General features: G+C 39.2%; 1 protein-coding gene across 3 annotated transcripts in view; it reads left to right on the top strand.

Moving 5' to 3' along the window:
- klhl8 (kelch-like family member 8) overlaps positions 1–15,801 on the top strand; it is a 54,877-nt gene that overhangs the window by 8,681 nt on the left and 30,395 nt on the right. For 2 of the 3 annotated variants that reach the window (XM_073065273.1, XM_073065276.1), the window contains exons 2-3: positions 3,276–3,578; positions 13,068–13,616. In XM_073065273.1, the coding sequence (XP_072921374.1) occupies positions 3,381–3,578; positions 13,068–13,616 (747 nt within the window). In that variant the 5' untranslated portion in view covers positions 3,276–3,380. Of the gene's footprint in view, positions 1–3,275; positions 3,579–4,299; positions 4,409–13,067; positions 13,617–15,801 lie in introns of those variants that run through there. The other variant, XM_073065274.1, reaches the window with a different exon arrangement.

The raw sequence follows: 15,801 nt of genomic DNA, 5'->3' as shown, positions 1-15,801 counted from the left end.
GCCTACATTTTGCTGCTGGAGAAGCTGTTTTTGTTCTCTCCAAATCAGCTTGGCGCTCTGAGCAATCCAACCTCACCCGACTCTCGACAACCTGCCTTTCCAGTATATCTGGACCGGCGTTTAGGTTGTCTGATCAGATTGTACCTCGCATTAGGACCCGGGCCTCGCTGTGTTCTAGGCCCGGAGCGGTTCGCCTAATGATTCACTTCAGATCTGGATTTTGCTGCTGAAGAAACCATTCTCGACCTCTCCAAATCGGCTTTAGAGCGATCCACTCTTGTCCCCAGGCTAGTTGGACGGGCATCGGAACTCCTCTGTCCCGTCTTCTCCCCTCCGAATTGTCCACTCTAACCAGCACGGATCCAACTCCAAGTGTGTCAATTTTGCAGCGCACCAGCAGGGTACGTCTCTCCAGTTCAATTTGCCATCACTCGTCTCTTCATTGTGTGCGGTGATAGTTTACCACAATTTACTTTAAAAAGAATGTTATTAGTAGTGTTTTTAATCAAAATCCTTTGCTTTCAAACTACCAGTAAGCTGTTGCACATCTTCAGTAGTGCCTTCAATTTTTCCAAAGTTTTAATACTTTTAATGGCATTTAGATAGTTGGATATCCAGTGATTATCCAATGGTTATTCAGGTTCTCGGAATTTTGTGTAGTAAATTCTACCAGGGCGAATTTTCATTCACCAAGTGACCATGACAAGCAGGTCACATATTGGAGAATAATGTTGTGGCAAGTTTAGCAATTTAATTGGTGTGAATCAGAGATGATTTACAATAAGTGCATAACTGCTACGTGGAGTAATTACTGTGATTTGTATCCTGTGTTTTTCAGTTGTGTTCTTCAGTAATCGGTGCTCTGTCTTTGAGTAGGTTATAAATATAACCCGACTCAAACTGCCAGGGTAGTGTTGTTCATTGTTGATTACAGTAGAAGTAATGCTTTTGAGATACAGCTTGCTTCTGATTAGTGGGATTCAAGTAGTTTTTTTTACTTGATTGAAAATCTACTTCCTGGGAGAAGAAGCCCTTTTTATTTAAACACAGAAGATTCTGCAGGTGCTGGAAATCCCGAGCAACACACAAAATGCTGGCGGGACTCAGCAGGCCAGGCAGCATCTGCTGAAATGAATAAAAGTCGATGTTTCGGGCAAAAACCCTTCAGAACTGAAAGGAAGGGGGAAGATGCCAGAATATAAAGATGGGAGAAGGGAGGGAGAACAAGCTAGAAAGTGATAGGTGAAGCCGGGATGGGTAGGAAAAATAAAGGGCTAGAGAGGAAGGAATCTGATAAGAGAAGAGAGTGGACCATCGGAAAAATGAAAGGAAGAAATGATCCAGGGGAAGTGATAGGCAAGTGAGAAGAGATAAGAGGCCAGAGTGGGAAATAGAAGAAGAGGGGAGGGGAGGGAAATAGGTGAAGCTGGGGTGGGTAGGAAAGATAAAGGGCTAGAGAGGAAGGAATCTGATAGGAGAGGAGAGCGGACCATAGGAGAAAGGGAGGAGGGGACCCCGGGGGGGGGGGGGGTTAGGGTAATAGGCAGGTGAGAGGACATTAAGAATTCAGTGGGGAATGGTGGGGGGAGGGGAGGATTTTTTTTACCGGGAGGAGAAATTGGTATTCATGCCATCAGGTTGCAGGGTACCCAGATGGAATACAAGATGTTGCTCCTCCACCCCGAGGGTGGCCTCATCTTCGCACAGGAAGAGGCCACGGATTGGCATGTTGGAACAGAATGGGAATCTAAATTAAAACGTTTGGCCACTGGGAAGTTCTGCTTGTGGCAGATGGAGCGGAGGTGCTCGACGAAGTAATCCCCCAGTTTATGACGGGTCTCACCAATGTAGAGGAGGCCACATTGGGGGCACCAGACAGAATAGATGACCCCAGCAGATTTGCAGGTGAAGTGTTGCCTCACCTGGGAGGTCTGTTTGGAGCCTTTATACTGAAATCAGTGTTTGCACTTCAAGTAGAACTTTCAATTGAAATTCACTTTCCCTGCGCAATCTCCTTTTAGGTATTCTTTTAATATTGAAGTTATAATCATGAAGGGCTCAAACTGTGAATTTTCACTAGACCAAAGAAAGTTGACGGTAATCCCCAAAAATTTTGGGATTCTTTAGAAGGGAAAATGGTACAAGAATTGGGATATCATGTTGTAGAAAACATTGGTTAAGCTGCACTTTGGGAGCATTGTGATTGAACTAGAGAGAGTGTGGAAATGACTCACTAGGATGTTCTCTGGACTGGAGGGCTAGAGATTAGGGAGAAATTGGATATGCTGGGACTGTTGTCTTTGGAGCAGAGGAGGCTGAGGGGTAGTTTTATACTTGTATATAAAATTGTAAAAAGGACATAAGTAAGGTAAATATTTACTCTTTTTCCATAGTAGAGGAAACTATCTCAAGAGGTTGTAGGTTTAAAGTGAAAGAGGAAAGTTTTAAAGTCGATCTGAGATCAGTTTTTAGAGAGGGTGTGGTGAATAAATGGTACAAGCTGCCAGAGGAGGAAGGTACAGTTATATTGTTTGTTTTAGAAAAGAAGCACTTTTTTGTTTTAAAGGAAATATTCATTGTAGCTTATATTAAGTAGTAGATATCATACCATAGAAATTCCAGTGACCTCATAAATTCCCAAGAGTCTGGAAATTTCACTTATCAAACCTGATATTAAAAATGAAGAAGATTTCTAATTAATGAACCAGGTCAAGTTCCCTTCTCACTGCTGCCATCAGCAGTACCAAGAGCCTCAGGACTTGCACCACCAGGTTCAGGAACAGTTAATACCCCTCAACCATCAGCATCCTGAACAACTTCACTTGCCCCATCATTGAAATGTTCCCACAACCAATGGACTCACTTTCAAGGACTCTTCATTACATGTTCTTGATATTTATTGCTTAGCTATTTATATTATTGTTTCTTCTTTTTGTATTTGCACAGTTTATTGTCTAATGCACTCTGGTTGAATGTTCAAGTTAGGTAGTCTTTCATTGATTGTGTTATAGTTACTATTGTTGAGAATGCCCACAAGGAAATGAACCTCAGGGTTCCATGTGGTGACGTACAGTATATGTACTTGGATAATAAAATTTCTTTTGGAATATTAAATGCATCTCAGTGAAGCAAAAGATATAATACTTAATATATATTGGTAATGTTAAAACCAATAACTTTTAATAGTTTAATAGTTTTATATTTTAGCTGGAGATGCCCAATTGGTATCAACTGTTTGAGAATTACTAATTAATCAATGTTTTTTTTTTAACCAGGAAGGAGTGCTTTTCTGCATATGACTAAGATGTTAACTCGGCAAACAGTGATGTGTTGAAGATCTCATTTAGGTGCTTACAGGTGAAGTTACAACATTTAAAGGAATGGCTTCAGGTGATATGATACCAGAAAATTTGAAGCATCATCAGCAAAAGAGCAGGAAGCTTCCCATTAGATCCGCTGACCAGGAAGCTGAGGCAGACGGTGGTTTTCTGTTTGAAGCAGATGAAGCTTGGAAGGAGTATCACCAAGCTCTCTATCACTTCTATGAAGCCAAAGAACTATGTGATGTAACTCTGAAGGTGAGAAAAATGCTTCTCTTTGCTTAGCACTGTCTTAAACCCACCTTTCTTACTCTCAATTATTCACACCTGATGGTATTTGATACAAAGCTTAGGATGCAGTTCATCAGAATATACTTTTTTTGTGTGTCAGGAATCTTAATTTTAAGCAACAGGCACAAAATGCTGTAGGAACTCAGCAGGTCAGGAGGCTTCTATAGAAATGAATAAACAGTTAATGTTTTGCGCTGAGAAGGAAGGGGGAAGTTGACAGAATAATAAGGTCAGGGGATGGGGAAGGTGATAGGTGAAGCCAGGTGGATGGAGAAGCTAAAGTGCTGGAGAAGTAGGAATTTGATATGAGAAGCGAGCGGACCATAGGAGAAAGGGAAGAAGAAGGGGACCTTGAGGGAAGTGATAGGTAGGTGAGAAGAGGGGAAAGGTCAGAGTGGGGATTACAGGAAGTGGGGAAATTAATTCATTTTAAACAGTCATTTGTACTGTGGGGATTACTGAGCAAGCTATCACAACGATTCTCCAATGTGAGAGGAAAATAATGGAAATCTGAAGTCAAGTAAATGCGGGGCATGCTTAACAGTTTAGCTTGCATCTGTAGAAAGGGAAGGGGAATCCTTAGTGAGTTCAGAACTTCATGAGGAAAGTTGACCCTTTTTCTGTCTTCACAGACATTTCCTTAGCTGCTGAGCATTACATGCATTTTGTTTTTGCAACAGTGCAGAAAATTTTGAGCAGTGGGCATGTTCTGCTCTCCTGATGCAATACAGTGACTCTAAACATTACAGACTTCATGCTATTGGAAGTAAGCTGTAGCACTGCATGTCATCAGCCAGGTACGTACCTTACAGGAGGCAGAATTTCAGGCATTTCTTTGTTGCTTATTCAGCTGTACCTTGTGTGTCAGACCATAACTCCAGTTTGTAAAAACATTGACAAGTATTGGGCCCAGAAACGTCAACTATTTATTCCCCTGCTACCTGACTTGCTGAGTTCCTTCAGCATTTCAAAGATTATCAGAGAAGGTGTAAATTATGCAACCTTGAGGCTTGTGTGCTTGCAGGCAGTTGCAAAGTAAGAAACTCAAAAAAAACTAAAAAGAATAAAAGACCATCCCCAATGCACCAGAGAAAAAGAGAAAAAACAACACAACTCATGCAAACAGCAGAAGCAAGCAACAGGGGGTTCCAGTGATGTCATCGTCAAGAATGGGAGCTTAAGTCACTAGCTCCTCCGGAAAAATGCGTATTAAGCCCCGTTATCCCATCAAATATAGTATTTTTCTAAAGTATTTGAACTGATAAGAGGGGCAAGAATGGGGAAAAAGAATGGAAATAAAAAAAGTGACACTGCAGAGCCTGCAGCCAAGAGGAGTGCAGCGAGTGGCTCTCCTACCCAACCGCGTGCTAGCGAGGTGGACGCTGGGCCTCGTTCAGGCGAAGCGGCAAGTATGATCGAAATTTTGAAAGAGATAAGGGAGTTCCAGAAAGAAATAAAACAGCAGCTACATGATATTAAATCAGAGCTTGCCAACGTCAATCAAAAAGTAGTGGTGGCAGAGACTCAAGTTGAGAAGTTGGAAGATCGTGTTCAAAACGTGGAACGAATACTAAGTAAGACGATAAAAATATTAAATCAACAAGAAGGTAAACTGCTTGATCTGGAGGGAAGATCACGGCAGAAAAATATCAGAATATACAACGTTCCCAAAGGAGCGGAGGTCTTGTCTATGACGGAGTTTGTCAGAAAGTTGCTGTGGGACGCGCTGGAGCTTCCATTGACTATGGAGCTGGAAATTGAGAGAGCGCATCGTGCGCTTGTCCCGAAGCCTACCCGAGATAGAGCAGATAAGCCACGCTCAATAATAATTAAATTCCTTCGATACAGTACCAAGGCGGAGATTCTACGAAGGGCCTGGGGTAAGAAGAGGGTGTTTTTAGACGATAAATTAATATATTTCGACCAAGATTACCCCCCCCCCCCCCCCGTGGTCCTGCAGAAATGTAAAGAATGCTCTGAAGTAAAGCGAATACTAAAACAAGAAAGGATTAGGTTTCAAACTCTGTATCCTGCTAAACTTCGAGTGTTTTATCAAGATGGAATCCAACTGTATCAGACAGTGGAAGAGGCGACTACAGACATGAAGGCCAGAGGGTTGCCCGTCAGCATGACCAAAACGAAGGAAAGCCTGGCTGAGGAATTATTTTGCTCTGCTTGGGAAATAGTGCGAGAATCGAGAAGGCAGGAGACAGGAGGAGGCCGAGAAAAGTATATCAGGAAGAAACTGGGAGTTTTCCAAAGACAACCTTCATCCCCTCCAGAAGAGCCATAAGGTTTGGTTAACTTTTAAAATGTTGAGAAGCTAAACGGAAGCAATAGTAGACGGTGATGTACCTATCTCGAGAAATACTTATTATGTATTTTATATTCTGGATTTTATATTACTTAGTTGTTATTCTTTATTCGCTCATTTACTTTCCCCACCAAAATGAGAATATATACGTATATGTATATGATATATATATATATATGTATGTGTGTGGGGGTGTGTGTATGTATGTGTGTGTGTGTGTATATATATATATATATATATAGATAGATAGGAGGAGTACACAGGGAAATCCTTTCTGTGTAATGGATTTGTTCACTGACTTTTCTGAATACTGCAATGGGGGCCCTCAACTCTCAAGTAGGAGGGGTTATCTCCCACAGCTAGACATTTCCTCTAGCTCAACGCAGGGTCATCTACCAGAGACCTCAGCCTTGGAATCACACATTCGTTGCCATTTTTGTTATTATTTGCGTTTCTTGGTTCTTATTTGTTCAGGGAGTAGATTGATTAAGTTTTATTCTGCTAATTTCAATGATACATTGACAGATAAATACAGATGGCTAAGGCCAAAGTAAAATTCATTTCTTTTAATGTCAATGGGCTATTAAATCCAATTAAACATAATAGAATTTTATCCAAAATGAAAAAAGAACAAGCCCATGTAGTATATTTACAGGAAACTCATTTAAGTGATAATAAGCATAGAAAACTAAAGAGAATGAGCTTCACTAATTTGTTTTTCTCTTCATATAAATCAGGACATAGGAGAGGAATTGCTATACTTATCTCAAGAAAGCTAAATTTTGAAAAAGTATTCGAAATGGGAGATAAAGAGGGCAGATATATTCTGATAATGGCGAATATAGACAGAAATTCAGTGACTCTATTGAATATATACGCACCCCCGGGAAGTGATACTGGTTTCTTTCAGAAAATTACTGATATTATGGTAACAGAAACAGAAGGTCTCCTGATATGTGGGGGAGACTTAAATTTACAATTACAACCAAATTTAGACGCCTCCAATAGAAAAACCTATGAAACAAAATCCTTACATAAGAAAGTTAATACACTTTTTGAGGATGCTGGTTTAATCGATATATGGAGGGAACTTTTCCCCGACAGAAGGGATTACACGCATTATTCTGCTCCCCATTCTGTATATACAAGAATAGACTATTTCATAACATTTGGAAAAGACAGACAAAATAAACAGCTGTGGAATTGGGACAATAGATGTAAGTGACCATGCACCTATATATTTATTTGTTGATTTTGACCAACAACCAAAGAATACTATTTGGAAACTAAATTCAAGTCTACTCAATGATCCATACTTTAAGGAACAAATTAAAAAAGAAATTGGTCTCTACTTAGAATTTAATGATAATGGAGAGGTTTCACCTCCCATTTTATGGGATATTCTGAAAGCTTTCTTAAGAGGGAAAATTATAGCGATATCTTCATAAGAAAAAAAAGGAATAAAACATCAGAGGAATTACAAAATAGGCTGAAGGAACTAGAGAAAAAACACAAATTGAATTTGGCACAGGATACATTAGGGGAAATTTAAAAAATTAGGAATGAAATTAATAGTTTGGCTATGCAAGAGATCAGGAAAAATTTAATGTTTCTGAAACAGAGACATTATGAAAGTGGATCAAAGTCTTTGAAAATACTGGCATGGAAACTGAAAAAAAAAGATAGCAGAAAATAGAATTCATAGCATTAGGAACCCAAGAACAAAAATGATTTTTAAAAAAAGCTAAGTGAAATTCAAGAAGCTTTTGAAGTGTTTTACAAAACTCTATTTTCCAAAGTTCCAGGGGGAAGCATAACCCAAATTGACACCATCTTGAATTCTCTAGAGTTACCCACTTTAAGCGAAGAACAAAATAGAACGATGACTGCTGACATAACTGAAGTTGAATTAAAAGCTGCAATTAGTAGGCTTAAATTAAGCAAGTCACCAAGATCAGATGGGTATATGGCAGAGTGGTACAAAGAATGTAAAAATGAGTTAATTCCTGTTTTACTGCCCACACTGAACTGGGCTCTAAAAAAAGGCACAAATGCTACCCAGTTGGAAGGAAGCAATAATCTCAGCTATACCGAAAGAAGCAAGGATAAAATGGAACGTGGGTCATTTAGACCAATATCCGTTCTTAATGTAGATTATAGATTATTTAGCTCCATCATGGCCAAACGATTAGAGGAGTTTCTACCCATACTGATACGTAACGATCAGACAGGTTTTATACGACAACGCCAAACACAATGACAATATACGAAGGACACTTCACATTATGGATCATATACAAAAAAATAAAATCGAAGCAATAGTGATAAGCGTGAATGCTGAAAAGGCATTTGATTTGATTAATTGGGATTTTCTTTACAGAGTTTTACATAGATTTGGTTTCCAAGACACAATTATTAAAACTATACAGACACTATATGACAACCCTACTGCTAGGTTTAAAATCAATGGATATTTATCAAATAGTCTTACCCTAGAAAGGGGCACAAGACATGGTCACCGCAACTCTTTGCATTATATCTGTAGCCATTAGCTCAATACATCAGACAAAATGAAGATATCAGGGGAATTACTATTAAAGGGACAGAGCATATATTGGCTTGTTACGCAGATGACATTTTGATCTATCTAGGGCAACCAACATACTCTTTACCTAAATTGATGCAATCCTTTGAACAATATGGTCAATTATCAGGATACAAGATCAACATAGATAAAACCCAATTACTTTCATATAACTATAACCCACCAAGAGAAATTGAAAGTAGATATCCCTGGGCATAGCAAACAGAGTCTTTCAAATATTTGACCATCATTATGCCAAAAGATTTGGCAAAATTATCAGAATGTAATTATCAGCCTTTATATAAAAAAATTAAGTAAGATATGGCAAGATGGAACCTGATTCCTTTTTTCAGTCTCAGTTCAAGGATTGAGTCTATTAAAATGAATATACTGCCCAGACTGTTCAGAGCCTACCAATAGAGATTAATCAAAATCAATTCAATGAATGGAACAAGATTTTATCAAGGTATATTTGGCAGGGTAAAAGGCCTAGAGTTCGTCTCAAAACTTTGCAATTAGCAAAGGAAAAGGGGGGGGGGGGTGGGGCCTACCTTCTCTTAGAGATTATTATTTTGCAGCACAGATGAGAGCTGTGATAGGTTGGTGCAACCCATCATATGACGCTCAATGGAAAAACATTGAGGAGCGGGTACTTCCCATCCCCATGCAAGCAATTTTGGCTGAAAACAACCTGCAAAGGTACATAAATACTACTGATAACCCATGGGTGAAATTGACTCTTAAAATATGGAAAACTGCTATAAAAGAATATAATCTAGAGGGAGATATTGCAATTCTTAAATGGTGTGCATATGACTCTGATTTTACACCAAATAAATTGGATGCTAGATTTAAGGACTGGACAGCTAAAGGAATAACAGTTCTTTGCAACAGAATGAAAGAAGGAACACTGTTCAGTTTTGAAGTGCTTAAAGAGAAACACTTATTAGAAAAATAAGATTTTTATCAGTATTTACAGATGCAACAATATGTTAATAAGACACTTAAAAATGTAATCAAGGCAAGTACATGCTTGATAGAGCTATTTAGAAAAGCATATAATTCAGATAACGGTAGTAGAATCATTTCAAGCATGTATAAGGGGTTGTCAAATCTTAAAACACAGTCGACTTCATACATTAAAACAAAATGGGAGAAGGAAGGAGGGATAATTATATCTGAAGAAGAATGGGCAATAATATGGAGGTATCAATGGAAATGTACCAGTTCACAGAAATAGAGGGAGCTTGGATGGAAAAACTTGATAAGATATTTTATTACACCCTCTCAGAAATCCCATTATGATAGTAACCTCCCTGGTTGCTGGAGAAATTGTGGAAATCAAAATGCAAATCATTATCATATTTTTTGGGACTGCCCTGTTATCAAAAACTATTGGAGGGGGATACACAATGCCCTGCAAGACACCTTTAAATGTGAAATACCCTTGGAGAGTAAGACCATATATTTTGGATTTCTACCTCAAGAATGGTTGAAAAGAGATAAATATTTAATGAATATACTGTTGGTGGCTGGTAAAAAGACTCTTACTAGGAAATGGTTATCAGAGGAGAGACCAACTTTAAATACATGGATGGAAATTACAGTGGACATTTACAAAATGGAGAAGATAACAGCATCTGTTAATCATAAGCTGGAACAATTTGATTCATACTGGGAAAAATGGTTTAACTACATAATGCCTCATAGGCCTGATCTTATTCTCACAAATCAATGAATAGGTTGTAAAAGAAGATCACTCCCTATTTGTACATAGTTTTTTCCTTTTGCTTGTTTTTTCTTTCCACTCTTTTCTATAAGTGTATACCTCAGATAAATACTTTGTGGAGATTTGTGATATATATGATTATATGATATATATGTACAATGTCTGAAATACATCTTATGGAAGTGGTTGTTTGATGATGAACTTCAATAAAAAAAAAATTACAAAAACAAAAGAGAGCAACAACAGCATTCCGAACCAATTTGAGTTCTCAGATCCAAATCCCTAGAGTAGGCCTGAAGCCTCGGTTCATCATATTAGTGGGGCAATTGCCACAAGAACTGTTTAGGGCCTTGAAATGTAGTGAGGGAGGAGGTGTAGGGGCAGGTGTGGCACTTGTTCCGCTTGCAAGGACAAGTACCACGAGAGAGATCAGTGGGGAGGGATGAATGAACAAGGGAGTCTTGTAGGGAGTGATCCTGCAGTAAGTGAAAAGTGGGATCCCGTTGGAGATGGCGGAAGTCACGGAGAATATGTGCTGGACACGGAGGCTGGTGGGGTGGCACGCGAGGACAAGAGGAACCTTATCCCTGGTGGGTGGCAGGTGGATGGGGTAAGGTAGATGTGCACGAAATGGAAGAGATGCAGATGAGGGCTGCATGATGGTGGAAGAAGGAAAGGCCCCTTTCTTTGAAGGAGGAGGATCTGAAATGAAAAGCCTCATCCTGAGCACGGTTGTGGCAGAGGTGTAGGTATTGAGAGAAGGGTGTAGTATTTTACAAGTGACATGGTGGGAAGAGGTATGATTCAGGTAGCTGTGAGAATCAATGGGTTTATAAAAAATCTTCTCAAACCTGGAAAAGGAATTTCTCAATCTTCTGGTAATTGCACCTCCCCCCTTCACTATTCCCCATTCCCACTTCCCTTTTTCACCTGATCTCTTTACTTCCCTAACTCCTCCCTCTGGTGCTCCTCCCCATTTTCTTTCTTCCTTAGCCTTTTATCCTCTCCTATCAGATTCCCCCTTCTCCAGCCCTTTATCTCTTTTACCAATCACCCAGCTCTTTACTTCACCCCCTCCCCTCTCCCCGTTTCACCTATCATCTACTACCTTGTACTTTGTCCAACCCCCACCTTCTTACTCTGACTTCTCATCTTTTTTCCCAGTCCTGATGAAGTATCTCAGCCCAAAACATCAATGGTTTACAGTTTTCCATAGATGCTGCCTGGCCTGCTGAGTTCATTAGCACCTGTTTGTCATCTTTGTTTAATTATGCACTGGGCTACATACCTACAAAAAAATTGAGTTTTTATTTGAAAAGTGGTCTATTACTTAATATCTTACTTTCTTTAAAGAAGTACAAAAATCTCTGTAATACTTAATTTTGTTTGGAAAATGAATGTTTGGAAATCTACTTTCTACTGCCACTAATACAGAAGACAAAAAATAAACATCTAAAATAAATGAATATAAAAAATTGAGGCTGCCTAAGACTATATTCTTCTCTTTCTTTGTACTATTGTTGAAATATGTATTTGAGATAACTTCTCCTCTGACTTTTATTTATCCTTATTCTTTTAAATCAATAAAAAAAGTTTGAAAATGAAGAAAAGTAGAGTCAGAAATGAGATCTTCATGGTAATGTGGCAAATTGCCCAGGGGAGTCCTGACTACTAAATGCAGCATAATTGAAATCTGCTTAATTACTGTGCTGTCTGTCAGCAGCAAGGCTGTATAAAATGTGATTGATAGCATTATCAAGCAAAACTTGCCATGACCTGCTCACTTTGGGTTTCACCAGGACCTCACTGCAAACTTGGTTCAGATTTGGTCAGAAGAATTGGATTCCAGAGCATGGTGAGAGTGGCTGCCCCTAATGTTGAGGCAGTACTTCACTGAATAAGGTTATCAAGGAGCCCTTGTTCAGTCAAATTTGTCTTTATATAAAACCAAAGACAAGATGAATCAAAAGGTAAATTCTCCACATGTTGGAATCATATGGTCCAAAACAAGATGGTGATGAATGTTGGCTCACCTCCAGGATGTCACTGCAGGAGTTCCCTGAGACAATCTCCAAGGCTCAGCCATGTTTGTCTGCTCTATTGGTGACCATCCATCCCTCACATTCTCAAGAGTGAGAATGTTCTCTGGTGATCAATTCCACAGAAAATGAAATTGCCCAAGTTTCCACAGAACAGACTGTAGACGGAATCCAGATAATTTGCAGAATTGCTTTTGATGATGATTGACTTTTGAAGGTATCATTTATGGCACGCAGGTGCCAGGGAATGGCCATCTTCATCCGGAGACGTCTAATCATCAGTCCTGAAAATGGATTGCTGTTTACTGCAGGGAACGGTTTCAAATATTATCATTAATAGATGACTAACTACAAATGGATCTGTTTAAAGCCATTAGACTCATCCTTTCAGTGGCAGTAATTGTGTGAGATGTGTCTCATCACACCTGCTCAAGCTGTTAACATACTTTGCAAATTTTGTTGCTGTAAAATTTTGCTGTTTAAACGTTGATATTTACCTTCCTAGATAATATTATTAGAATTAATATTATGACTATTCAGAAGGTAGATTTCATTAATAACGTATTAAATTCAATTTTGTTCATGTCATTTTATCAATTTTGATCAAAACATTCAAAATTATGTTAATCTGCTCCAAGTATAATTCATTTTCAAATGTGTATTGCATAAGGTAAGTAATCAACCATATCTAATACTCCCAATTTGGTAATTTTTTAAACAGGACTTGTTTGATCGGGTTCATTTCAAACTGAGCTATTAAAGTAATGTATTTTTTGTTTCCCTCCCATAGGTCGGGCATAAATTAATTCCATGCCACAAATTGGTGCTGGCTTGTGTGATTCCGTACTTCAGAGCAATGTTCCTTTCGGAAATGGCTGAAGCCAAGCAGGACTTGATAGAGATTAAAGATTTTGATGGCAATGCAATGGATGACCTTGTGAAATTTGCTTATTGCTCAAGGATTCAACTGACTGTAGACAACGTACAACCTCTTTTGTACGCAGCATGCATTCTGCAGGTAGAGCTTGTGGCCAAGGCATGCTGTGAGTACATGAAAACCCATTTTCACCCGTCAAACTGCCTGGCAGTCCGCTCATTTGCTGAGAGTCACAACCGAGTTGACTTAATGGGCATGGCTGACAAGTATGCTTGTGAACACTTTAATGAAGTAGTAGAAAGTGAAGACTTTATAAACGTTTCACCAAAGCACCTCATTGCACTCCTTTCATCTAGTGATCTGAATGTGGAAAAAGAAAAGCAAGTGTATAATGCTGCTATGAAATGGCTGCACTCAAATCCACAACATCACGCCAAGTGGTTGGACCAGGTCCTTGCTCAGGTAGGTTGGAGTGTAGATTTAGCTAGTCTTTAACATGCAAAACATGCAAAAATGTTAACTTACTGCACTGTAGATCAGTTTTCAGTGTTGCATATTGTGAACATTATTGATGGAATAGTTCTTATGGTGCAGAAAAGTCACCTTTCAAGAGTTCAGATCACGAATGCTCCACGTGCTTCTATTTAAAATACAAAACACAATGAACAGATTTACTCAAATCTCTAGAGAATTAGGGAGATACAGATCATATTGCAGGTAAGTAAGAGATCAGACAAGCAGAACAGTAGCAAAGATTTCAAAGCATTCTATCTGAATTGTTAGCTCTGAGATGGTTGACAGGAAGCCTCTGTGTAAGCTTTGCTCCTTGCAGTTAGAGGTGAAAGGATTAACCACAGATTCTTCAGGAGAAGACATGGTAATATCTTTTCATGTGTGGCATGATATGTGCTTTGCTTTCTGAGAACTCAAAGAAACTCTTCTAGTATTTTCTTGGCCGTTTATACATGAATCATCTAGCCCCATTGGAAGCATTTCAGCTGTGTATACCAGGTGGAGGAACTAAAGTATGAAGCCAGGCATTTTACAATAGAGCTCTGCCTGAATGCTATAAACTTCAAATCGAACTGGGAGTATGTGCTTGTTAAGCTCCTTCTCCAATATCAAAAGAAGAGTGGACAAGCTCATGTAATCCCTTTCAACTGTTTTGCTTCCTTTGCCTGGACAGCAGTCTGGTGGGAGAGTGGAAAGGATTTATTTTGCCATCTAGGAAGCGTGCACTCCCTCCCAATGGACTTGGTGAAAGACTGATAGCTAGACATCCACACTTTCAACAGCAAAGGCCCTTAAGGGGTTTGGGCCAAAAGTTGGCAGCCCTGATAAGCTTTTGATGAAGGGCTATTCACCTGATAAATGGCCTCTTTTTCTCTTTCCACAGGTGCTGCCCGACCTGCTAAATACAGTATTGCCAGCACTTTCTGTTCTTAGTTTAAGTTCGCCTTGTGTTGCTTTTTTTATGATCAGGGCATCTCTGTGAAGACAGTAAGATCCTAGGGTAATGAAGACAGGGTGTGTGTTAGTTGGTAGAAAATGTGTACTTCTCCTGCTACACAGATACTTTCTGTCCATGCAAAGCATAATTGTGGTGGGGGGAGGGATCCCACCTGCATTCTGAAAGCAAGGATGTAATGTTGAGGCTTTATAAAGCTCTGGTGAGGCTTCACTTGGAGGATTATGAGTGGTTTTGGACTATTGATCTCAGAAAGGATGTGCTGACATTGGAGAGGGTTCAAAGGAGGGTCTCAGAAATGATTCTGGGATTGAAAACCTTGTCATAGGAGAAGCATTTGATGGCTCTGGGCCTGTATTCACTGGAATAGAGGGACGTCCTCTTTATGACAAATGTCTTTAGCTAAAGAGTGATGAATCTGTGGAAGTTATTGCCATAGGTAGCTGTGGAGGCCAGGTCGGTGGGTACTTTTAATGCAGAGATTGATAAATTCTTGATTAGTCAGGGCATGAAGGGATACAGGGAGAAGGCAGGAAATTGGAGCTAGAGAGGAAATGTGGATCAGTCATGATGAAATGATGGAGCAGACACGATGGACTAAATGGTCTATTTCTGCTCCTTTATTTTATCTTATAGAACATGATTTGGCAGGTCACTTTGATAATACATGTTTTCCATTTATTTCAAGCAGGTTTACAGTTTTTTTGGAAGTGGCATTGTGCTTTGATTTGATTGTCACATTGTGGCTGTTCTACAATGGAGTTTTGAGTCATTCATCTGATTGCTTATGTTTAACTTGTTTTTCAGTTCTGATTGGAAGGATTTGCTAGTACGAAATTCCTTTGTATCCAAGCAAAAGTTTGAATGTTCCGTAGAATGCCATGCAGTTATGGAGCATGATGCCAGAGTGAACTGAACAATGTACCTGTTTGTCAGCTTTTTGCAGAGTGTTCTATTGCTCGAATTTGTCTGGTTGACCTTTTAAGAAGTACACGTACTTAGTTTAAAAGTTGAACTTTATGCTGAAGTATGAAAATGCATGCTCCAGACGCATTAGGAATACTTTATTCATTGAAGTATCTTTGGAGGTCTTGTAGATATGACTTTGAAATTGGATTATCCATCTTTCATTAACACCCTAGATGGAGACTTACTGGTTTCAACATAACACGGGTTAGG

This window comes from Hemitrygon akajei, chromosome 13 (genome assembly GCF_048418815.1).
Source record: "Hemitrygon akajei chromosome 13, sHemAka1.3, whole genome shotgun sequence".
NCBI classification, from domain to species: Eukaryota; Metazoa; Chordata; class Chondrichthyes; order Myliobatiformes; family Dasyatidae; genus Hemitrygon; species Hemitrygon akajei.
The sequence above is the reverse complement of the archived record's forward strand: the minus strand, read 5'-3'. Positions and strand labels throughout refer to the sequence as shown.